Below are 26,489 nucleotides of genomic sequence, written 5' to 3' on the forward strand. Positions count from 1 at the left end.
TAGGAGGAGCTCTTCTGTGGTCTCTTGCCCACACGTTTGACTTTGGAGAGTGGTGGCCGCTTTGTAAGGGTGAGCGGACTCTGGGTTTCTTTTTCACTTTTTTGTTCCTCTCGTATTCAGTCTCTTCTCACATTTCCCGTGCAGCATCAGTAATGACCATGAGAGGATTCTGTATTCTATCTAAAGAGCAAGTGCATCTTCTTGCAAGTAGGGAAATAAAGTTCATATTACGGTGTCTGCCCCCTTTTCTTTTCTCTCTCTCTTTTTTTTTTTTTTTTTTTTTTACAAATTTCACACTGGAAAAGCCCAGAGAAGTGTTAGAGTCCATGAAAGTCAGATGGCGCTATGCCTTTAAATTGCTAATTTGGTTGGTGTAGAGTCAAGGGTGAAGATATTACTGTTTTCTAGAGTAAGATGGTTGTGTTAGGTTGGCAAAATTTTGTGCTTTGTATTAGGGGAGAACACATAGCAGAAAACTGTGTTTGTAGAATAAACCAGTTTTAAATGATGTATTCAGAAAAATGGGCTTCCCTGGTGGCTCAGATGGTAAAGCGTCTGCCTGCAATGCGGGAGACCGGGTTTGATTCCTGGGTCAGGAAGATCTCCTGGAGAAGGAAATGGCAACCCACTCCAGCACTCTTGCCTGGAAAATCCCATGGATGGAGGAGCCTGGTAGGCTACAGTCCATGGAGTCGCAAAGAGTCAGACACGACTGAGCGACTTCACTTTCACTTTCAGAAAAATGAGTACTTAGAGCCTCATGGTGGAGAGCCCTCGACTGAGATCAGAACCGCCCCCCCCTCTTTCTGGGCTGCCGCTTGGATTAGGAGAGAAACATTAGAAGGTGTCACCGCTGACTGGCAAACGGACTTGCATGTTCTCATGTCCAAGTAGCTCCTTGGAGTGGCTGCTCTCCTCCTCCTCACTGACATGCATCTTTTGAGCATTTGAGCGGAATGCTTGCTGAGGGCCGTGCTCTCTGTGCCAGAGGATGCTTATTTCCGTGCTCATTGGAGAGCGCAACTGGGCTTCCCCCCGTAGCCCAGGGGTGAAGAAGCCTCCTAGTGCAGGAGACACAGGTTCGATCCCTGGATCGGGAAGATCCCCTGAAGAAAGCAATGGCAACCCACTCCCAGTATTCTTGCCTGGAGAATCACACGGACAGAGGAGCCTGGCGGGCTGCAGCCCAGGGGTTTGCAAAGCGTCGGTCAGAAATGAGCTTGGATACGTTGGAGAGCATGACAGTGGATTCACTTCTCATAATTTTTGGTGAAAGCACTACGCTCCGAGCAGAATGACATCCACAGTATGAGACACCCCACGTTGTACGAGTGACGTATCTGCATCTTCCCTTGGGTCTTGGGAGCCGGACACCTGCCTCCCCTCACCTACTTAATTTCCTCTGTCTCAGGGGCCTTGGGTTCCCCCACACAACCCCCTCAGGGCTTGAAGTGATGCTGGTTCCCTTAGTGAACGCCCGTGCTTGTTGTTCTTGCTGTCTACTCTCTGCGCACCCTGGGATGTGCCCACCAAGGAAGAGCCCACCAGTGCTGGCATCCCCCGCCGCTGATGCAGCGCCTGGCACCCAGCAGGCCCTTGGCCCATGCTCACGGGAGGGAGGGAGGGGGACAGTCATCCATTTACGCACCATCTCTGTCTGCTCTGACTTTCTGTTTTTGTGATGAGGCGGTCTCCATGGGTTCTGCTTTGGTGTGTGTACGCAGATTCTGGAGAACGGTGGGCTTCTCCAGAGACAAGCTCTCTTTGAAGTGCTTAACCACGTGGGTTTGTCATCTTTCTGTTGTGAAGACATTTTTAGCAATAGCGACAGACTCTCTTTTATGCTTTAAAATAATGCTGAGAATTTGTATTAACTGCGTAGAGGAGAAGAAACTGTTTACGGAGTGACCATTCTGTTTCTCCCTTTTAAGGATTTTGCAGAGTTGACTCTTTTTGGATGAGTGTTTTTGTGATTTCTGTTTTCATTTCTTTTGGGTAAACTTCTAGGATGGTGAGTGCTTGCTCATGGTCGTTTGTGTTTAGTTTTTTTAAAAACTGCCACACTCTTTTGAAAGTGACTCTTCTGTTTTTCATCCCACCATCAAATATGTGAGAGTTTCTGTTGCTCCACATCCTTATCAACACTTATTTTTATCCACTTTCTAAATTTTAGCCATTTTAGTGAGTATGTAATATGGCAGGGTTTTGGGGGGCAGTTTTAATTTGCACTTCCTTATTACTAGTAATATTCAACATCTTTTAACGTGCTTATTTGCCATTACGATGTCTTCTTTGATAAAGTGACTCTTCAAATCTTATGCCCTCTTTAATTTCAATATTTATTTATTTATTCGGTTGGGGTTTGGATTTTTTACTGAAATATAGTTGACTTACAGTGTTGTGTTAGTTTCAAGTGTACAGCAAAGTAATTCAGTTGTGCGTATCTACATGTTGTCCCTAAGTCGTGTCCGACTCTTTGCGACCTCATGGATTGTACCCCGTCAGGATGCTGTGTCCTCCACTGTCTCCTGGAGCTTGCTCAGATTCATGTCCATTGACTTGGTGTTGCTGTATAACCATCTCATCCTCTGTCGCCCCCTTCTTGTTTTGCCTCCAATCTTTCCCAGCGTCAGGGTCTTTTCCAATGAGTGGGCTCTTTGCCTCAGGTGACCAAAGTATTAGAGCTTCAGCCTCAGTCCTTCCAATGAATATTCAGGGTTGATTGCCCTTAGGGTTGACTGGTTGGATCTACTTGCAGTCCATGGGACTCTCGAGTCTTCTCCAACACCACAGTTCTACATAAATATATATTCTTTTTTTCACATTTTCTTCCATTATAGGTTATTACAAGATAGTTAACATCACTTCCTCCAAAGTTGACTCTTTATGATGACTTATATTAAAAGCTCATTAGCATTGACTTGCTCAGACATGTTATTGATTTGATGAACCAAATTCTTGAATTTATAAAAACCTTTGCTTTAGTTTTCTCTTATTCTGTACCATGTATCAGACATTTCCTATATGGTAGCAGGATGGAAACTGTGGGTATTGAAACTAGACTATAAAATATACCTGGGAAAAAATAGTCTGAGTTAAAAACAAACAAATGAAAACTGGTAACTTTGCTCCAGAGAGGACATACAAAGCGTAACCCTTAAAGCACACGTTCTGGTTTAGCCCAGGCTATGTGTACCTCTTGGGCCCTGGAGCCGGCGGTTAAGAGCACGGAGTCTGGTGCCACTCGGAGTGCTCTCTGGGCACGTTACGTAACCTGTGAGCCTCCGTTTCCTCTTTGAAAGATGAAGATGAGAACAGGACCTACATCCGTGAATTGCTGTGAGGACTGAGTTGGTACATGCTCCAGGCTTTCAGCGGTGCCTGGCGTTTACATAAGAGTTAGCTGCTGTCACTACAGAGATGAGGCAGATAGAATAGTGACCTGTTTTCCATTATTTGCTCTCTCTGTGTTGTACTTGAAAAGCTCAGTGATACAGAAAAAGGGAAGAATCAAGTCCAAACCTCTCTGGGTTACTGAGCTGAGTTTCTGTGCGTCATAAATACAGGAGCGGTTGTCAGCAGTTCAGCACACGGGCTGGGTTTGCATCCTTTCATCGCTCACAGCTGCTTATCCTTGGCAAAGTGACCTAACTTCTGTTTGCTTACCTATAAAATGCGAATAATAGCAGTACCTATCTCATAGGGCTTTTATGAGAATAAGTGAAATAATAATAGTACCAGCCATGTAATAAACTTGGAATAATGTTAAGCTCTTTCTAATTATGAGTTTGTACTAATCATAATTCTTATTGATGGGACTCGTAGTGTTCCATTTTTGATTACCATGGGCTGCCTCGCTAAATGAAAACAGTGGTGACGCTCTGTAGATTAAGGTAACTGTTCACATACAAATATGAATTGGCCATTTTTATCATAAGTATATCTTCAGGACTCAAACTTTGGTTTTAGAAACAGTTTTACAAATGTGTGTTAGTAAGATTAAACTAGAGTATTAAAATAGTTTTTAGAAAAATGTCTTGAAATTACAATATGAAAACTAACAAAATATTTTGAGTTCTAGAACGAGCTACTAACTTTTGAGATTTATAGATTTATTCTCTCATCCCTCATCTATTCTGCTCCTGTCAAGTCCAAGTGCAAGATGTAAAGATGAATAGGACTTCCTGTGTGCTCCCATCAGGAAATTCACAGCGTAGCTGGGAGACAGAGCGGCTGCGGGACCAGGAGTGAACTGTGGGGTCAGCGCGGGCTGCTGCGGGGTTCTGGGGGCGCCTGCCAGACAGGGAAGGGCGCCCAGAGGAAGGCCGTCAGACTTCCTTGCAGTCATGTGGCACTAAGCTTGTGGCATTCTGGGCACCTGTCTTGTGAGTACGCACTGATCTTGAAAAAGATCCCACATGGCTACTGAAACCCCAGGAGTGGTACTTGCAGTGAAACTAGGAGGGAGACGGTGGAGGAAGGGGGGAGGGAAGCTTCTTCACGGATCAGTGGTTTACAGTCTTTAAAGAGAGTACAGTGAGGTTTAATGTGACAGGTAATAGACCCTATCAGTCTCTTAATTTAGATTGACAGTTCTTTGAATAAATTTGAACTGGGACTAGCTGAAATCCTTCATTTGATCAAGTAGGCAGTTAAATGAATTATTATGCTCCCCCCATCCCCTTTTTGTTACGGAAGTTATCAAACATGTACAGAATAGAGTATGGTGAAAGTCCACGTCCCCATCGCCCTGCTTCAGGACCAACACACAGCCCGTCCTTTGAAAACAAATGCCCTTATGTGGTATAATTTCTTCCATTAGTATCTCAATGTATACCTCTAAAAAGTAAGACTTAACCCCAACACCATTATCATACCTAAAGTAATTATAACTTCTTAGTACCATTAAGATAGAAAGATGTTGTAATGTTAGTTTTTTAGGTTAATAAGTGAAATAAAAGTTTCACTTATTAACAGAATAGTTTGTCATATATCTCTGTAATACCTAGTTTACTAATTTCTAGTTTACTAAAAGTATGCTTTTGAATTATTCTCTATTTGCATATTGTCTCATATTCAGTTCACAGACTGTCTTAGTTCACATTAAAATATTATTTTATCCAGAAACTTTAACCCTCTTTAAGTGGAAATTTACAAAAGTCTGTGAACATAGTCGGCTTATATAAGGTACTCCAACAAAGAACAGAGTAATCACTTTATATAGAGTGTTTACTCCACAAACAGAATCAGCATGTCTCAGGGATCTGTTGGAAGGGGAAAGAATTTGTAAACTTTTTTATCTGCCAGTGAGCACCCTGGTTTAGAGGGTGGAGTTTTTGGTGCTTGCCCAGAGAGGAAGCAGTGGGCAGGCGCAAAAATAGGGCATTGTTATGGTAGTGAGTTCATTGTCCTTACACAGCTGATGAAGTAACACATTTGCAGGTTCCTCTGCTTCATCCTCCCTTTGTTCTCTTGGGCAATGAGATTAGGCTAATGAGCAGATTTCTGCTGTTTTTATAATTTTTCAAAAGTTGGCCATAAATGTCACACAAAAATTCCAGTAGTGTCCCCCATTTGGTATTTCAAGTTGCTGCATGTGCTACCCTGTGAAACATAGCTAAACACCTGCGTGTCCTTGTTTAGCAGCAAAGGAGTAACAACTCTTTCCACCTTAAAAATTTTGTTATTAATTCTATTGCTACAAATATGTAGAATTGACTTTTTAATGAAGAGAAAAGAATATTTTGGTTATTAATACTCTATTCAGTACATCAAATAAAAATGTAAGATAGCCAAAGAAAGCATTCTGAACATCACAATGCATTTTTGAATGGAGCTGGTTTTTGCAGGAAAGTGATTTAAATCCTTGTTTCAGTAAGCCTTTATTTGAAAATAGGAAATTCATTTTCATGGGAGTGCCTCTCGGCAGGCTGTGAGTTGTGTTTTTCTTTTGGCTTCTGCATCAACTTCAAATTTTAGTTTATTCCCATGAGATTATTGTTAGTAAATCAGGAATTGATTTAGTCGATCTCTAAGTCAGAGTAGGTCACAATACCAAAATGTGATTTGATGAAAGTATGCAATGTAGGAGACCCGGGTTCCATCTCTGGGTCAGGAAAATCCCCTGAGAAGGGAATCTTACCTTGGAGAAGGCTTGCCCACACCAGAATTCTTGCCTAGAGAATCCCATGGACAGGAGCCTGGCCAGCTGCAGTCCATGGGGTCACAAAGAGCCACTAACACTTTCACTTTTGGGGCTTCCCAGGTGGTGCGAGTGGTAAAGAACCTACCAGTGCAGATTAGACCTAAGAGATGTGAGTTCCATCCCTGGTCGAGAAGATCCCCTGGAGGAGGGCATGGCAACCCACTCCAGTATTCTTGCCTGGCGAATCCCATGGACAGAGGAGCCTGGCGGGCTGCAGTCCATAGGGTCGCACAGAGTTGGACGCGACTGAAGCGATTTAGTATGAATGCATGGAAAGAGTATAGCCCACGTGTTTTACTTTTAGATTTTTTAATTAAAAAATTAATTATTTGAATTTAAATTACCTTTGTGTTCAAATATATCTTATGGAAAATGAAATCAGGCTCTTTGGAGATGATATAGCTGGTTTGGCTTTCTGTTTCTGATTAACTGTCTTATTTAAAGCATCAAAGTAAAACCAAATCGATCATTTGCATATCGGTATCTATGAAGGTTATCCAAATAAAAATAAGGTTTTTAAAAGATAAATTTCTGTTATAATCAGTGTTTTCTGATTCAACAAAGACTTGTGCCTGTTTCTTTGCTAAACTTGGGGAAGTTGAAGTTGAAAAGATTCTTACTTTAAAGGAGCCGATAGTCTAGTAGGAAGAGATAGAAAAATAGTAAGACAGGGTGTGCAAATGTATTTGGAACAGAAGGGAATCCCTAAGGTGTCCCAAGGCTGTTGGGAAACGTACTTGGAAGCCTAGGTTAATGGCTGCTTTATTCTGTAAACCTTCACAAAAAGTAAATACTAGAATTCCCTTGTTGATTGCCCGCTATGTGCTTGGCACTCTGCTTGTCAGCAGGTTCACATGTCAGTATGTACTTGTTCATATAATAAGTGTATGCACATATGTGTACATACACAATATACACGCACATGTACAGACAGACACACGAGAGACGGGAGAGATGCCCTCATGCAGGGTGGTCCAGCAGGAGGAGACAGGCACTTTACAAGCAATGGCCATCATTACCACAGGGACAGAGTTTAGACTGGTGAGGCGGGCGGAAAGGATGACTAGCGTCCGAGCCAGAAGAACGAGAAGGAGAAAACCAATATGAATAAAGGAGGGGGAAGAAATTTCTAGCAGCAGGAACCATGTGTTCAGCGGTTACAAGGAAGTAAAGAACTTGGCAGGTGTGAAGATTGCCAGAGGCTGGAGCCACTGCAGAAGCCAGACCCCAGAACATCTTAGAATTCGAAAGAGTTTGGATTTCATTCGTACTGCAAGGGAAGGCCGACAGAGTAAGTAGCGGGTGTGTGTATCCGGGGAAAGAAGTAACATCGGATTCGTAACTTAAAAAGATGACTCTTAGTGAGTATGTCGGAGAAGGCAGTGGCACCCCACTCCAGTACTTTTGCCTGGAAAATCCTATGGACGGAGAAGCCTGGTAGGCTGCAGTCCATGGAGTCGCTAAGAGTCGGATACAACTGAGCGACCTGACTTTCACTTTTCACTTTCATGCATTGGAGAAGAAAATGGCAACCCACTCCAGTGTTCTTGCCTGGAGAATCCCAGGGACGGGGGAGCCTTGTGGGCTGCCTCTGTGGGGTCGCACAGAGTCCAACACGACTGAAGTGACTTAGCAATAGCAGCGGTGAGTATGTGGGGAAATGACTGTTGTTTTCTGGTTAGGCTCATGGGAAGGGTTAAGTTAAGAAGCAGAGGCCAGATAGAAGGATGAGGGATGGGATTAGGATGGAGACCATGGGGATGGAAGAGACAAAAGTGGATTCCCGGGATATTTTGGAAGCAGAATTAACAGAATTTGGAGTAACTAGATATTGGAGAGAGTGGGCAGCTTTGTCATCTTCTCAGAAATAGGAAGACTGAAATAGGTCCTTTGGAACTGGCAACATGCGGACCATTGGTCCCCATAAGGAGAGCCGCTTCAGTGGTGTGAAGGGGACGTGAGCCATGTTGGACACATCTTGTTAATTCTCAAAGCAGCCTTAGCGGCCTTGTCCCTGTTTTATGAATTTGAAAGGTTTGAAAGTGACTTTCCAGAATTACCCAGCTAGTAAGTGGTGAAGCAGGCGTTTGAACACTGTGCTCTTGAGCTCAGAGGCTGTGCTCTGTCCACTCTGTTAGGCTGCCTCGTACAGGACTTGTATGTTCCCGTCAGGTCATTTTGATTTGAACATGTCCACTGACTAACGATGTTGAGCAGCTTCTCATGCGTTTATTAGCCATTCATGTTTCTTTGATTAAATGACTACTGAAATATTATGCCCATTTCTTAACTAGGTTGTCTTATTGAGTTGAAAGAGTTCTGTATTTTGGATACAAGCTCTTTATCAGATATGTGATTTGCCAATATTTTCTTCCAGTTTGTGGTTGTTCATTTCCTTATTTATTTTGAAGCACTAAAGTTTTTAATTTTGGTGAAGTCTCTTTTATCAAAAAAAATAAAATTGTAATGAATTGTGCTTTTGTTGTTATATCTAGGCATTCTTTGCCAGAGTTGAGGCCATGAGACTTTATTCTCTTCTAGAAGTTTTATCATAGGGTGGGTTTCACTTAATTGTGGAGGTCATGGAATCCTTCTGTGAGGAAGTGGTACTTAGGCTGAGGTCTGGAAGCTGAGTAGGAACTAAAAGGGGAGGGGAGAGATCCCAGCAAGAGGAATAGCATGTGCAGAGCTGAAGTCTGATGAGATTGTGTCAAGTTTGAGGAGGCAGAGGAAGGAGACCATTTGGGCTGGGGGCAGGGAGTGGTACGTGTGAGACTGGAGAGGTGATGTGGTCGTTCAGGTCGTGTGAAGCAGGGGTGTCCAGAGGCTTTCATTAGGCAGGGAGTGACATGACCATGTTTGCTATGCAGAATAGCGTAGCCACTATGGCTACACTCTGGCTACTGTGCAGGAAAGGATTGGAAGAGGGCTGTTGAAGATCTGACTGACCAGCTAGGAGGCTCTTGACCAGCTAGTGAGAAACGGTGGTAGCTTGGACCCAGGGGAAGTGGGAAAATTAGGACTGTTAGGGACACTCGTGGGCTTACCTGCCTTGAATTCTGCATGGTCGAGCTTCCCAGCCAGGAGGTTATAATAAGCACGAGTAAGCCAGTGTCTGTGGCTTCCACTCTGGTCCCTAGCAGACACCTCTTCTGGGTTCTGTTTGTTGGATTTTCTTTACCAGAAGGAGATGGTCCTAATAGCCCACACACAGCAATTTAGTTTGAACGTTTTCACTGCTTTTCTGCCACTTCACAAGGCTTTGGAAAAAAATTAAAAGCAGGTTACTTATTCATTCCTATGTCCATTTCATTAAAAAAAAAGTAAGTACTTATTAAACGCTGCACACACATAAGATCAAGTCCCTTTGTTGTAGAAGGGTGGCTTATAATCTAGAGTTGAGTAGTCTCAGATGGACCCTCCTGTACTGTTAATTCAGGAAGTTATCAGGGGAAATGTGGCTGAGTCTGATGAATATGAGAGAACAATCGCAGTGCCACAAACTGTGAGCTCCAGCCCACTAATTCAACAAAAGATGATTGTGAGACGTTTTCAGGGACTATAGTATCAACTTGAACTCTGAGCTTTTATTTTAGTTCTAAGATATGAAATGTGGAAGAATCTTTTCTTTGATTTTTTCAGAGTGTCCTTTAATTGACTCAGTGAATTAATAGAAGCAAATTACTATTTCTCAAAGGGATTACCAAAAAATCAAATTCATATTACCTTTCAAAATACAACAGAAAGCACTGGGATTTCTAGCCTGATGGTAAGAAGTATCTTACTCAGAAAACTAAAACATATAGATTTTTTTCTACATGCTTCCATTCTGTCTATGAAATTGATACCTGTGAACAAATTTCCTCTTCTACAATTTCCTGAAGTGTACAGAGAATCCAAAGCTTCTCTTGACTTCAGTTATAGAGAAAGAGAGGTAATTAAATGCTGCTGTAAAGAAGGAAAGACAGTGTGATGTTGAAATCCCTTTGCCAGGTCATTTTAGCTTCTTAAGGGCATACATGGTAAATTTAGACCCTCAAAATTTAGCGATTTTAGAAAACTTGAAAATATTGCATCTCACGTGCATACCCATGATGGTAAATGGGAAAGAATTAGGATTAAGAAGGGGCTTAAAAAAAAAAGTCATAAGAAATGAACTATCAGATTCTGGGACACGTAGGTTTTTATAAGCAAATTTAAGTACTGGCAAAGCTGTCTGAACTGAAAAGGCAGAGCTACCTGTTGCCAAGAGCATTGTCATTAATTGCCTTGACCATGGAGGATCAAAGTCCCCCTGTGAACAAGGGAAGGCAGATACAGGGCAGAGAAAGGCCTGGACAGTTTGTGGCAAAGTGCTGGTCGGATCATTCTTCTGTCTCTCTGGAGTGCTCTGTGGTTCCATCTGCCCCAACTGAGGACAGAATGTATGTGTATCTGTATGGTGCCATCACACGTAACATGAAGTTTGTGTCTTTAAGGGTTTAAAAATCTTATATCTCTATCCAGGGCCTTAGTTTATATGCTAACGTATTCAAAGAATACGGAAACACAGGGCTGCTCCACTGTTTCGTATAGTCAATTCAATTTGTATTACTATGCCTTCAGGCAGACTTTTTCATAAGGTAGCAAGCTTTGGGGGCTTTTTTGGTTGGTTGGTTGGTTTTTCTCTTCTGCTTATGAAAAAATAAAGTGATAACCTGAAATTAGTTCTGTTTTGGTTTAAACTTCTTTCTTGAGTGGGTGTTTCCCGAATGCTGTGCCTTCTTACTCCTATCTTGTAATTAATCATCATTTGCTATTTTCACAGTCATTCTTAAGTTCCTACTTTGTACCTAGAACAGGGGAAGTTCCCTAAGAAAACAGTGTTTCTGTGCAGTGGATTGGTGGGCAAGGCCTCATTCTAAGGAATATCGCCATTACGTGGAAAGTTCACGGAGAGCACCCTGTCATGTCACATCCCAGCTTCAGAACGCTCCGGGTCTTGTTTTAGGAGTGGTAGCTCAGCTTATGGACTTTTCTTGAAAAAGAGTAGGCTTCTTATATATCTTGCTGCTGTGTTAAGTACATATCATTGAGTACATATAAGGGAATTCCCATAATCTCATGTCTATGTTGAACTCTTCATCAAAAGGATAAATATCCTTACGGTTGTATGCTTCTGAATAAACTCAATTCTCTTTCAGTTTCTCAGGCCACTTTCAGTTGTCAGCCCCAAGGGAAAGTTCACTACATCAGTTTGTAAATATGAATTTTGAGGAGGGGCTCAGAGGCTGTATTTTATTGACCATTTAGGGGTGGCATTATTTTGGAGCACCACTTTTAAAAAATGTTTGTTTGTCTGCACCAAGTCTTAGCTGCGGCCCGCGGGATCTAGGTCCACGACCAGGGATCGAACCCAGGCCCGTGCGTCGGCAGTGTGGAGCCCTAGCCACTGAACCACCAGGGAAATCCCTGGAATGCCATTTTTAATGGTTTACAGGATTCTCGGCCAACTTTTCCGTAGTCCTTGGGTAATGGCATTTCTGTATTAAAGTGAACCTTGTTAAGCTCAGTGGGTTTTGAATGCGCTGCACTGGTTTTATGGGCCGGTCTAACGTCACTGTCCACTGCCAGCCCCCGAGAGCCAGCTGCAGGCGCTCCCGGCTCGCACTCTTGGCCTTGGTGGCGATGCATGTCTCTTCTCAGCACACGTGATGAGATGCCAGGGTTTCCCTTCAGCTGCAGCGCTTTCCTGGGCTGCTGTGTTTGTCTCCTGCCTGCCTGTGCCTTGAACACCCGGGCTGCTGTGACTGCCTTCTGCGCCTCTGCCGGCAAGCAGCCAGTGGGAAGCCTGCTTACCACCCACCTGTGCACGTGCCCCTTTTTCCTGCCAGGGTGGTTCCCAGGTCATTCACCACTCAACCAGGCACTGAGGGCACCAGGTTGAGCATGTAGGGAAACTCTCTCCTCATCTCTTAGGGTTAGTACCTACACCCTGAGCATCAGCCTGACAAAAGACAGATTTTTTAAAAATTTGATGGTAGTATTTTAATTTGTATGTGCGCATGGAGGCCTCCATAGAAAAGAAGTGAAGACGCAGAGCAGCAGTTATTCCCAGGGGTTTATATACCATTTTAACAAAGGGTGTGATAAACTCAGTTCAGTTCAGTTCAGTCGCTCAGTCGTGTCCGACTCTTTGCGACCCCGTGAATCGCAGCACACCAGGCCTCCCTGTCCATTGTGAAGACGTAACTAGACAAGGAGGGAGAGTTCAGGCTTCCAGAGGTGGCGAACTGTGGGAACGTGTGTGAGGACCTCGTGGGAGACCGGGATCGCCGAGTGAGGTTTGCTGCGCAGACTCCGGTGGCTGCCTTCTCTGTTGATGCCTAGTAGGGAATAGGGGGAGCCTGCCTTACAAGTGAAAATTTACACTAAATACTTCCTTTGCACCCTGCTTTCAGAGAGGGGAGGCCCAAGAGCTTCTCCCACTTCCGCTGTTTCTATGTCACCTTTAGCCGTAGCTGGAAATAATCCCCCTGCCAGGGTGGTGTATTTGGCATAACTACATGTAAAGGGCATACCCACAGCCCTTTAAAAGACGTTGTGTCTGCCCTCAAGGAACCTAGTGTCCAGTTGAGCGGACAGAGGGCAAGCGAAACTTACGCCTTACAGCAGGAGGGAGCGGGAAAGAGCACCTGAAAGTCCCTGCGTTTGTCAGGGGGGCTGCAGTTGAGCTGAGACCCAGAGGTGTGGGGCACCTCTGAGCCAGGGGCCCTGCGGGTCACAGGCAGGGCAGGGGAGAGCGCGTGATTGGTTGGAGCCCCCAGATGTTGACTGCAAGTCCTGGGTAACTGGGGAGGCAGTTTCTCAGCCATACCTCCTCAGTAGGGGTCTAGGTTCCAGGCTGTTCTGACGGAAGTCCTCACTGTCCATAATGTAGTTGAAGAGAAAACAGGAAGAGCAGAGCGTAAGCTAACCTCTGAACACAGTTCTGAATCAAGACAGTGTGTCTTTGACACTTCGCCCTTGTCTCTTTCACTTTCTGGTCCCTCTTTCTGCGAGGCGTTTATTTCCCTCATGGCCTCCTCCTGAGGCCACCATCACGGCTGCCCTGCCACCGCGCTTTCTTCACGATCATCTGTCTGTCTACCCATTTCCCCCCCATCTGCATGAGCCATTAATCTGAGAGAAGCATTAGAAAGAGAGCAAGCATAAGACACTAATTCACATTAAATTTTGAATGTTGAAATTTTCTAAACACTCCTAAACATGATATTCTCAACTTTATAAAAGAGAAATGTCAAATATGTGAATCTCTAATGGTGAAATTTCAGGAAGTAGTTCGAAAGGAAGTGAGGAATTTAGTCTGCTCAGCAGGCTACCCCATGTGTTGAGCCCCTTCTTCGTGCAACCTCTTCCTCCCCTTCTGGCCTCTGGGATCTACTCAAGACCCATCTCCCACCATTGCTGCTGGCTGTGCCACCAGCCTGTCTGGGAAGCAGGGAATCCATGTCTCCCCACCCCGTTAGCTGGCTATACTGAGCTTAGTCACTGAGTCGTGTCTGACTCTTTGCGACCCCATGGACTGTAGCCGGCCAGGCTCCTCTGTCCTTGGGATTCTCCAGGCAAGAATACTGGAGTGAGTTGTCATGCCCTCCTCCAGGGAATCTTCCCAACCCAGGGATTGAACCCAGGTCTCGTGCACTGCAGGCAGATTCTTTACCAGCTGAGCTTCCAGGTGTTGAGGGACTTACAGTGGAAGGAGGGAGGGGACCGAGGTAGCCATTCCTGGTACTAATTTATTCGTTAAGTCACTCATTCATAAGCCTCCAACAGCTCATAATTGAAAGTGATAAATCCCCATTTCTAAAGTATTTTCTGGAAATAATGAGGTATGATGGGCTTTCAAGCATGCTGAGATTTGTCACTGACCCTTCCAGGGGCAGAATGTTTCCAACTTGGAGCACAGGAACATTTATAAGAGGCTGATATCCAAAAGCATGTTGAGCTTTGGGTCTCGTGTGGTAACTGTTTATAGTTGAAATATATGCACTCTTCTGTTGTAAATATTGTGGGAAATAAAATTCAGAGTCCTTTTAAAAGTGTTCCTGAATTCATAATAGATTTCTGTTGTCATGCATTCTCTCAGTAAATTGTCAATAAAAGTGCACCCACTCTTAAACTTGAAAAGGTTCAAAACCATGGTTCTAGATTATAATTTTTTGACTACTTAATTTGAAATGAAGGCAGCGCAAGTGAAAACATGTCTGAAGGTAATTGTTTTGACTATTACTGAGTGTTCTTCAGTGATATTTAGCCTAAAGAAATCTAACATCTGAATTATTCTATCAGCGTAGAGAATCCTTATGCTCATGTGTAACATTCCACTGAACCTGATTTTCATCTCGCAGCATTGCACCGTGGAGTGTAGGGAAATGCCTGTCCATCCAGTGGGTCCCCTCCCCTGTGGACAGGACAGTTCCTAAGGGGGAGGTGGGGTTGGCCCCATGGGAGCCGGATTCCGGTGTTCTGACCTGGGCTGTCGGGGGACAGGAGATGAAGAGCAGTTCCTCAACTTTGCTTTATTCCTGTGTCCTGTTAAAATGCAGATGTCCTGTTAGCTAGCTGTACTGGGAGCTCAACCTGGTGCTCTGCGACACCCAAGGGGTGGGAAGGAGCACCAAGAGGGAGGGGACATACGTATACTTATGGCTGATTCATATTGTTGTGTGGCAGAAACCAGCACAATATTGTAAAGCGGTTTTCCTCCAATTAAAAGTAAATTTTAAAAAATGCTAGAGGGAAAGGTAACACAAGCTACTGAGGGCGGAAATGAGCTTCGTTATGTAGATAACTCTTTTATTCTTTAAAAAAATACATGTATTTATTTACTTGACTGTGCTGTCTTAGTTGTGGCACGTGGGATCTAGTTCCCTGAGCAGGAATCAAACCCAGACCCCCTGCGTTGCGAGGGCAGAGTCTCAGCCACTGGACCAAGGAAGGACCTCTCTTCTTCTTTTGGGTTATGGCCTTACTGTGCATCTTCAGAAGTGGTACCCTTAGGTGAAAGTACAGATTTTAAAAATCAGATTGCTTTTTAAGAGTCTTCTTAACAATTCATTTCATGGAAACACTGGTAATGAAAGCGTCTCACCTTTTGTCAGAATTGTTTTTCTATTGGCCAGTATGCAATTGGATAAAACAGTATTTCATGCAATTGGATAAAACAGTATTTCATCTTTGATAAACTACTGTGCTGAACAGTTTTTTTCTGTGAATTGTCTTTTTTCTACTGAAAAGATTTTATTGAGGTCTGAATTTTTTCTAATAGATGTTGTTGTTTATGTAAAAAGAACGGTCTTTTGCATTTGTGGCAGCTTTTTCCTCAATCTGTTGTTTCCCTTTTCATTGTGTTTTTTAAACATCCAAGAATGTTTACTGTTCACGTGACTTGGGATCTGTGGATTTCTTCAATACTGTGTAAGGTCCCTTACTTGTAACTTTAAAGATTTAATTTGGTTTTCTTTTTATTTTTCCATATGTCATTTTTGGTATTCAGTTATTTAATTCATCTTGTATGCCCTTAAATTGATTTTATAAATAACCAGCTAATTTTCACAATGCCACTTATTGCAAAATGCTTTACTTCCTCATTTGTTCCAAATATATCCTGAATTATATTTGTTTAGCATATGATCAACTCTCTCTTGGGGGTTTTCCATTCCAATAATCAGCCCATCTCTTTTTGTTTTTCATAAAGTTTAAATTGTTGTTTTGTAAAGTGTTTTAAAATCTGGTGGGACCTACCTAGGCTTCCTCACCCCCTCCTTTTAAAAAATACATGATGAAGTTTTGATACCAGAATTACTATGAAAAATCCATCAACTAGCTTTTGATTCTTTCCCATACCCATGGCCTTTGAAAACTTGAAATAATTTGTCCATTAGATTTTGATATTTAACAGTTTCACTTCTCGTGCTGATTTCTGTAACCTGTATTATTTTTAAATCAGATTATTCATTTCATTGATGCTTCAAAATGTGTTAGCCTGTATTTGGGCATGATAGTATGGGGAGGAAAAAAGTTTTCCCCTTATCCTCTTAGGGTCCTTGGCTGAGTCTGAAAATTAAAATGGCAACATCAAGAGAAAAGTATAGAGATTAATGTTAAATTTGACATGATCTTGGGGCCTTCATAAGGAAATGAAGACCTAAAGAAACAGTTAGACTTGAGTGTTTTGAGCCTGGTTTGATGAAGAGTGGACATTCATGGAGAAGTGTCGTTAGGACAGAGGCTCTGAGTGACCTGGAGGAGACTGTGCCTGCGTGTTGGAGTCTTCTCTGTGTCTTGGGGGTAAGGATGCTCCTGTCCTGTGGGTACGGGAAGGGAACACCCCACCATGAGGACCTTATGACCTGCTTCAAGGGCACGAGCTGGGGGCGTCAGAGCGAGTGCCCGCTTCTCTTTCCTCAGACTCCACATGCCAAGTCCTGAACCCCAACCTCAGTCACGTATTTTTCATCTCTTCTGCCTCCGTTGCAATACCCTTTCATATCTCAGAGTACTTAATTTTTATTTGTCAGAGTTTATCAGCTTTAAACACAGATGTAATGTGAGGCTGTGTACGTGAATGTCTAGTGGAGATGACGTCTCTGCAGATGGAGAGGACGAGAACCCGCCGCCCCTAGGTCAGGTCTGGGTTCAGGACAAAGAGCAGAGGGTCACATCTTTTGTCTCCTGTTGTATGAAGCCCCAAGCCCCTGAGCCAGGGCCTGGTAAGGGATTCCACGGAACGAGAGAATAGCGTTTTCTGATTCTGAGGGTACTTGTGTCTCATCAGTGAAGAGGACTGAGGAGGAGCCAGGGTTGTTTATGTGTTTTGGCTGCTGCTAGAGACTTTCCTTTTTAGATGACTTTGTAAATATTTCAGGGTTTAGGAGAGGACATTTCTGTCATTTCCATGAATTGTGGCAGCTTCCCCATCTTATATTTACTCTTTTCCGTTATATAAATAGTTGTACAGAGTACAAAATCTGAATAAAGTGGATGCACAGAAATAGTTCATCAAGAGCTGTGGTTCTGAGTCTGGTCCTTGGACCAGCAGCAACAGCGTTGCCCTGGAATTGGTTAGAAATGTAAATTCTCTGACCCGACCAGATACTGAGTCACAAAGTCAGTGCTGGAACGCAGCGATCCAGCAGCCTCTGTCACCAGTCCTTGAGTTGACTTTGATGACACTACAGGCCTACTATCTCCATCACGCCTTTGAATGAACTCTGTAATAGTTGATTTGATACTTAGACACAAGCAGCTGGTTTGTCCTTTGTCTAGAGTGTTTAGTTGTACTAACAACAAGAACAACAAACTGTGGAGTTTGGAAGGATTCCTGTAGCAATATAAACCTTTCCCACCCCCCACCCCCAATAATTATTAGTAGGTCACAACTCTTAAGTAAAATGAAGGAGTCTGTCAGATAGGACTTTAAAATTCTAGGAAATTGTTAATAGTTCAATCTGATTTTCTTGAAATGTCACTGTCTTAAAAGGTCCTAAATTTCTTACTGCTAATCTGATTTTCATATAGTTTTACCAAAAAAAAAAAAAAAAAGATAGGATTTGGGGGACTTCTTCCTGCCCCAATCAAAAATAAGTAAAAATAGAATTATACTGTTTTAAGAGCTGGAAGTGACTTTCTTATGGATATCATCCAACCCTATCCCCTTGACCAGCAGAGAGCAGTAGCCAGGCCAGGTCTTCTAAGCTGCCTTGTTCCTGCACTAAAAGATAAGGTACAGTTGAGCATGTCTAGCTTCCTGCTTTGAGCAGACCTGGAACACGCTGTTTCTGCAGTGTCCATTTTGCTAATACTCTAGACAGTGGTCATTTCCTTCAGGGTAATTGATAGAAATTTTTTTAAGTGTTCCAGAAGTTTAGATACTAGAATAGTGTTTGTTTCCTGTGACATGGGTTTAGGAAGCAGCTGCTGCAGTAGATGCTCTGAAGGACTGAACTTTGTGAAGTCTGCTCACGAACTGCCATGGCTTGTCTGAGTTACTTACTCTGAAAAACCAGTCATTATTCTAAACTGCTACATGTGAGGTAAGAGTTATCGTTTATTAGTTGCATGTAAAAGAAATGCGCCATTTGGTTCTTGATAAATGTGTGTGCATTCATGCACACACATGGGTGTGTTGGAGGGAGGGTGAAGAAAAGCTCTGTAAAGTCATTTCACCTGCTTTTTAAAAATATGTTGACTTTAACATGCACAGCATTTTTTTTTCCCAAAGACTTATTCTGAGGAATAAGGGAAGAGCTCTTATAATACTTTTGAATACTCATAGAAATAATATATGGTATAAATAACTGTAAATCTGTCTTGGAAACTAATTATTGATGAAGGCTAACAGAAAACTCTTACAAACTGTAGAAACATAGGGCAGAGAAGTTGGTATTTTAAATGCATGTTTAAAACCTGCCGTTCTAGGACAGTATTAGTTAAAGCTCTTTTTGTCCAATCTGAGACAATTTGCATTCATTTGTTTAAGGTGAGGCAGAAGGTTGGGGAGACTTTAAAAACGGTTGAGTGTGCCTTATTGTGAAAACTTATTTGAGATAGAAATAAAAGTTAACTGTTAAATGGTAAAAATACACAAGAGGTGGGGGTTTAAAACTGGAAGGAAATCATGTCTATTTTTGTCTTCATCTAACAAGTCCCCAGTTCCTGTGTAGAATTTTTCTAAAACTAAATGTTTTTCTATTTAAATAATAGCAATTATTGAAAGTAATTAAGAGGAAGTTGAGCCTTGTTTCTGACAGAGAAGGAGAAGGGAAGGAAACGATTCCCTGAGCACACAGTCTGTGGGTCTCACCAAATGCTGGTGAGGCAAGAGGTCACCCGGACACGGGATGGGAGCCACTCTGCAAAAGTTTGGCAGTTCCTCTCAAAACCAAAAGGTACACTCACTCACCATATGACCCAAGAATTACAGTCCTGGGTGTTTATCTCAGATGACTTATTTTCATCTGGAAGCTGGTACACAAACATTCATTGCAACTTCACTCATAATATCCAGGTGTCCTTCAGTGGGTGACTAGTCAAACTTAACTGTGGTTCCCCCAACCATGGACACAGCTCAGCAGCAAAAAGGAACAAGTTATCAACATGAGCAGCTGCTGAGACGAATCAGGGAAATTCCACCTGAAAAAAGCCAACCTCAGAAGACTATATACCACATGGTTTCATTTATGTAACCTTTATGAGATGACATGATCATAGATTTGGACTAGGGAGGGGATCGGGGAGGGAGGGGAGGGTGTGATTACCAGAGGGCAGCAGGAGAAGCTTTGTGGTAATAGTAACATCCTGATTGCGGTTCTTCGTGAGCCTGCACAGAGCGCCCCGCCCCGTACACTCACACGCGCGCATACATGCCTGGTGAGACCTGAACAAGCTCTGCGGGCGCACCAGCGCTGCAGTGACTGCGGCGGTGCCTGGAGCCCTTTGAATTATGGTTTCTCTGGGTCATGTGCCCAGGAGGGAGTCGCTGGGTCATACAGTAGTTCTATTTTTGGTTTTCTTAAGGGACCTCCGTACAGTTTTCCATAGTGCCTGCACCAATTCCCATTCCCTTTCTTTGACACCCTCTCCAGCATTTATTGTTTGTAGACTTCTTGATGAGGGCCATTTTGACTGGTGTGAGGTAGTTCTGATTTGCATTGCTCTAATAATGAGCGATGCTGAACATCTTTTTTATGTGCCTCTTGGCCATCTGTATGTCTTCTTTGGAGAAATGGCTATTCAGGTCTTCCGCTCACTGTTTCATTGGGCTGTTAGTTTGATATTGAGCTGTATGAGCTGTTTGTATATTTTGAAAATTAATCTCTTGTCAGTTGCTTCCAGGGGTTAAAACTGCACTTCTAATGCAGGGGCATGGGTTTGATCTCTGGTAGGGGAAATAAGATCCTGAACGCCTGCCGTGCAATGCAATGGAAAAAAAAAAAAAAGGATTTTAATTTTATTCTTAGTCTTAATTATTTATGTTGAATGAAAAATGTTCTCAATCTTAAAAATAAGTAGCGATTGCCAGAATTTTCCGTAACTCATATTAAATTTTATCGTTTTCTCTTTTAACATTTTTGTATTAAAGAGACTCTCCCTTCTACCAGAGAGGTTTGTCCTGGTTTTCCTTCTTCCCAGCAGCCCTGGGCTTTTTCAGTCATTAACACCTTACTGTCTTTTATTACTTATCAGCTCTGTTAAATGGACTTAGTTGTGGAATAAGTTGAAATTGTTCCTGAAATGAACCTGATGGATTTTTTATATTTGATACATTTTGTGCTACCCTTATGCCCCATTAAAACATATAACTGAGAATTGATTATACCATCTTTGCTGGTAATGGGATTTTTTTTGTTGTTTTGAGAAATTATCCATCTGAAATTGATAGTGGAGGCTAGAATGGAAGTTGCAGTCAGATAAAGCTTGAGCAATGACCTGGAGTTGAAATCAAAGGAGACACGGGCCTGGGCTGATAATGGAATTAATCGATTACTCCTGACTCCTGGGAGAAAAACGGCAGCATCTTTTAATGTTTCGGGGTTTTTGTTTTTTTTTTTTTTTTCTCTTTTTAGTCTTTAGGCTAGTTGTTGAAGTTCTTAAATCTTTGTCAGGTTTTCCCCAGTATAATAAATGACATCTTAGATGTGAATAAGCGGTCATTTTTCCTTCAGAAAATGTCCTATGATTTATGTCTTCCAATAGTCATTCCCCCAAATTCAGGTGATATTAAACCTCCAGATTTGAAATACTCCCTGTGTCCGTCATCATTTCTCCACTCCCAAATGTAGTTGTTTCTTGGCAAAAGCTGAACTGATGATTCTAGAACAAACAGCACAATCAGAACACATTTGCTCAGGCATTAGCTGGGGGTGAATCCTTAGCTGCTGAGCAGGACAGTGATCTTTAGTATCTGCCGTGTGCTTTCGTCATGACTGTCCTGAGTGCAGAGCTGGTGTAGAGTAAATGTACTTAGTTCTCAGTGAATCTGGCTTAGAATTCAGCCCTGAGATGCAAGAGGGGCTCTGAAATAAAGTGGGAAATGATGAAGGGAGCTTGGGGCTGTTTCAAATAACTAGGAACATGTCTTAAAACAGCGATTATTTTCCTTTAAGTCATTTTAAGTTTGCTAATCCAACCATCCCCTACCTTTTGCGAGGGCTGGAACGTGATTAGATTTCATTCCAGCATAGAAGACTTAAGATAAAAACTGCAGGATGTATCATGCAGAAACATGAGAGAATTGAACTTTTGAGGCAGAAGTCTTGAGAAGAAAGTTTTCAAGTTATGTAATTATATATCTATAGAAAATCTTAAGATAAAAAAGAGACTCTGTAATGAAAACCCCTTTGATGATTTCTGCATTGATCTTTGTTTCTGAGCTCCCTATTTTGGAAATTTTTTTTAAGTTATTGAACTTTGTTTGAAGTGTTTGAAGCATACTTAATCTATTCGGGGGTTGACTTATTCTAATGCACTTGGCAGTCCTCAAGCATTTGAGCAGATGGGGTGACGGCTGAAGCGAAACAAGTGAAAAGACATCCTCTCGAATTCCCTTTCCCTCTCACAAGTGCACTCTCAATTCCTTGCACATTTAACTAAGGGTACTGATAGGTGACTTGTTCTGAAGAGTCTGCACAGGGCTGAGCGCGCTGGGGTGAGTCCACGAGTACAGGACGCTGTGCTCACCCAGGCTCTGGTGATGTTTCCTATCCTGTGCTTTTCCCAATAGTAACGCTGGTCATAATATTAGCCATCAGCTGCTGGTGAACACTGTGTGCCTGGTGGTTCTCGTGTGGCCTCCTATTTAATCCTGCCAACACCCGTATGAAATAAGTTTCTCTCTCCCTGAGGCCCAGCAAGGCTCAGTCAGTCGTAGCTGGTATTAGACATCCTTGCTTGGGAAGCAGAGCCTGAGATGAGGATTTTGCTGCAAGTGGTTTGTTTGGGAGGTGATCCAGGGACGTAGGGGTGAGGGGCCAGGAGGAAATGTCAACAGAGGGATGCATTGCTGGCCACCACTGCAGCCCCACCAAGATCCCGGTGACGTGTTCAGAATGCCTCCGGAGTTGCCCACCCAGCAGCTGGGAGGTGGGACACAGATGCCCTGACTGCTGCCTCCATTCCCGGGAGCTCCTGGGCTAGGCCGGTTTATAGGTCCCGTGGGCTTGAGAATTGGAAACACGTGAGATGAACCTTGAGTGACGATCTCGTGGGTGTTCAGATGAGCTCACAGAGAAACCAGAGGTGGGCTAAAGGGGGTTCGTGTGATGTGCAGAAGCATCTGCCAAAAGGGGAAGGGCCCGAGCCAGCCCCATGCTCTTTGCAAACCATCTCCCTGTGGGGAGAGAGGCGCGTGTCAAGGTGACAGGTAAATTCCGGGGGTGTGCAGTGACTGTCGGTGAGGAGACTGCCTATCGTCGCCTTTCCCTGTGAGTACAGCCGTCAGGAAGATTTACCTTCCTGTTAGCACTGGTTCGCATTCTTTGCATATATGAAGATCAGGATACAAGAATATCCAGAGAATTCTAAATGCTGACGATGGTAACTGATTAGGGGTTAAAAATATACAGCATTATCAAGTTTTCATAGTCTCTGCTTAGAGGATCATGGAGCTATGACATAGAGTGTTGAGTATTTATGGAGGGAATGATTAAGGTCCATCCTGTGGGGCCTCGGAGACCACTGTTCACTGCAAATTCTGGTCTTGCTTTTTGGTTAAAATCACTTGGTAACACCATGTAGACTTTCTTAAAGAGTTTTAATTTTTTTATATAACTGACATATAACATTGTAGGAGTTGAAGGTGTACATCATGCTGATTTGACACATTTGTGTTGCACCACGAGGACCAGTGTAGAGTCCGCTCACACCTCCATCCTGCTCAGATGAGTTAGCACAAGGCTCTGCAAGCTTAGCCCACTCAGCCAAGGGGCTGGTTCACGGCCAGGCGCTCTTCTCGCAGACCCCGGTGGCCACGCACTTGCTGTGACCCTGCTTGCTGGGCATCTCCTGCGTGCCGGGCCAAGCTGGGTGAGGTCAAGGCAGATGTGCGGGTGGCCACATCAACGAGATTGACCATGCAATTGGGTATTTATATCCGTTCCCGAACGCTGACCCAGATCTCTCTGCCTCCTCAGCTGAACTCGATGCAGAGCACTCCCAGAAGGTCCTGGAGATGGAGCAGACCCAGCAGCTGAAGCTGAAGGAGCGGCAGAAGTTTTTTGAGGAAGCCTTCCAGCAGGACATGGAGCAGTACCTCTCCACGGGCTACCTGCAGATAGCGGAGAGGCGAGGCAAGTCGGGGAGCCCCCTAGAGGGGGTGCACGTGGGGTGCTGCCACCAGAGTGGGGCTGGGGTGAGACCTCAGGGGTCTCTTGTTACTACCCCAGAACTCAAAAGTGGGTGCTACCTGCCATTTTTGTCTTGCTGCTGTTTTTGCCTCACCAGGTAGTTCTAGGCTTTCATTGAAGGTAAAATTTGGGATATGTTTTTTTTTTTAAAAAAAAAGCAACAAGAGACAAACAGTAGCCATAAATCTGTAGCACAGACTAATCCCTATTACCATTTGAAAGTAAGTGAAAGTGAAGTCGCTCAGTCTGTCTGACTCTTTGTGACCCCATGGACTATAGCCTATCAGGCGCCTCTGTCCATGGGATTTTCCAGGCAAGAATCCTGGAGTGGGTTGCCATTTCCTTCTCCAGGGGATCTTCCCGACCCAGGGATCAAACGCAGGTCTCCTGCATTGCAGGCAGACGGTTTACCATCTGAGCCACCAGGGAAGCCATTTGAGGGTGATGTTTTTGTGTGTATCTAATCTTCCTTCATGCTGCATGGGGATCCTTCCCCAACATTATCAAAAAACCTTTGCAAGAGTTTAAGAGTGGCATCTGCACAGTCAGGATGTAGCCTGACAGTTTCCTAATTGGACATTTAAGACCCTTGGCCTCTGTAAGGGGCTTCTCTGATAGCTCAGTTGGTATAGAATCCATCTGCCATGAAGTCACTCAGTCGTGTGCGACTCTCTGCGACCCCGTGGACTGTAGCCCACTAAGCTCCTTCATCCATGGGATTCTTCAGGCAAGAATACTGGAGTAGGTTGCCATTTACTTCTCCATGCAGGAGACCCTGGTTCAATTCCTGGGTCCTGAAGATCTGCTGGAGACGAGATAGACTACTCACTCCAGTATTCTTGGGCTTCCTGGTGGCTCAGCTGGTAAAGAATCTGCCTGCAATGTGGGAGACTTGGGTTCAATCCCTGGGTTAGAAAGATCCCCAGTAGAAGAGAACGGCTAAAAAAACCCAAACCAACCGGTGCTGTGCTGTACATACAGATGTGCGAATGCTCATGTCTGTGGAGGGGCCGGCTCCAGAGCAGCGCCAGTGTGGAGAGGTGTCCTGGGCTTCCTGGCCTTCCGAACCCCTTGCAAACTCCTGTGCATGTGTGTGTGTCAAGTTACTTCACTCGTGTCCACTCTTTGCAACCCCGTGGACTGTAGCCCACCAGGCTCCTCTAGGTCCATGGAACTCTCCAGGCAAGAATACTGGAGGGTTGCCATGCCCTCCTCCAGGAGATCTTCCCGACCCAGGGATCAAACCCGTGTCTCTCATGTCTCCTCCACTGGCAGGCGATTGTTTGCCACTGGTGCCACCGGGGAAGCCCCGCTCCCTCCCAGATGCCTCTGTGCTCAGCCTTCCTCTTTTTGCCTGGCCCTGGTCTCCATACCTTGCCCCTTCATTGAAGCCCCGTAATTAATGTTACCCTCACTCCGGTCCCTGTCATTCAACTCTCTGTGCCCCTGCAGGAGAGGTTAAAGAAATCAAAGAATGAGGAAGGAAAAGCATGTAGAGAAGACACTAAGGTGTGAATGTGTCAGAGGCACTGAAGGCTGTGGTGTGGACACGGTGCTTTTAAATTGAGGTCAGCAGTGCCGTTTGTGTGCTGATGGGTTAACTGAGCTGTGCCAGGTCTTAGTTGCGGCACGTGGGATCTAGTTCCTTGACCAGGATCAAACCCAGGCCTCCTGCACTAGGAACGCGGTCTTCAGCCACTGTGTCACCAGGGAAGCCCCAGCAGTGCAGATCAAGTGTGGCCTCTTCGTCTCCTCTGTCCGCCTGCCGAGTCCCACCGTTATCTTCATCTGTTCCCTGTGGCGTGTCCTCAGGGTCGGGCATGGGTTAGGGACGCCACCCTGGTCTGCTTGGGCTGCTGTGCCACCACCTCAGACTGGCACCTTATGCACAAATGTCTCTCTCGCACCATTCTGGAGCTTACTTGGTTACGGTGAGGGCTCTGGGGTCTCTCCTCAGGAGGGCAGTGATTCCCATCCCGAGGGCCCCACCCTCAGGACTTCATCTCAAATAATCACCTCCCCGCAAGGTGTGTGTGGGAAAGTCACTGAGTCGTGTCTGACTCTTTGCGACCCCATGGACTGCAGCCCACCAGGCTCCTCTGTCCATGGAATTCTCCAGGCCAGAGTACTGGAGTGGGTAGCCATTCCCTTCTCCAGGGGATCTTCCCAACCCAGGGATCGAACCCAGGTCTCCTGCATTGCAGGCAGGTTCTTTACCAGCTGAGCCACCTCCCAAGGGGGTTAGGGCACGCATTCAGTCCATAAGGGACAAACACCACAGATCTGAGTATCATGAGACAGCAGGCCACGAAGGGAGGGGAGGGGAGCTGCGAAGAGAACAGCAGCTGCGCTCTGCCACATAGCTGAGCTCAGCACTTTCAGGGCGCCTGCAGCAGAAGCAGAGAACTTGAAAGTGCCTGTCAGGAGCGCACGTCTTGGGTCCACAGCTTGTAACCCGCTTCTTTAGGATATGTCACTAGGAAAGTGGTTACCTGGTCACATGGCAAGCATCTGTCTAACTGTGGTGGGTGCCGTCACAGTGCTCGCCAGGATACCACGGCAGCTCACGCTCGCCCAGCGTGCATGCCCGCCACTCCACAGCTCTGTCAACAGTTGTGTCAGACACTTCAACTTCTGCCACTCTTTTGGTTTTAACATGCACTTCCTTGACTGTCCATCTTTCTACGGGTTGGTTGTCTCCCTAGAGTCTTACCAGACTTTCCCGATTATATCTGTGGCTATTCCAGTGTGGCCTTTGCAAAATGCATTTATTCTTAATGTGACCAGCTGAGCCCACTGTAGTTTAGGAAGCCCTTCCCTCCATGTTATAAGAACATTATGCTGTTTTATTCCAAAAGTTCAACTGTTTTCCATTTTCCATTTGGTGCCTCAAGCCA

At 44.3% G+C, this 26,489-nt stretch overlaps 1 protein-coding gene across 1 annotated transcript in view; it reads left to right on the plus strand.

Annotated features, from left to right (window-relative positions):
• DTNBP1 (dystrobrevin binding protein 1) overlaps window positions 1-26,489 on the plus strand; it is a 101,182-nt gene that overhangs the window by 69,833 nt on the left and 4,860 nt on the right. The window contains exon 8 of the mRNA XM_061398821.1: window positions 23,380-23,535. Within this exon, the coding sequence (XP_061254805.1) occupies window positions 23,380-23,535 (156 nt within the window). The remainder of the gene's footprint in view (window positions 1-23,379; window positions 23,536-26,489) is intronic.

This window comes from Bos javanicus, chromosome 23 (genome assembly GCF_032452875.1).
Source record: "Bos javanicus breed banteng chromosome 23, ARS-OSU_banteng_1.0, whole genome shotgun sequence".
Taxonomy (NCBI): domain Eukaryota; kingdom Metazoa; phylum Chordata; class Mammalia; order Artiodactyla; family Bovidae; genus Bos; species Bos javanicus.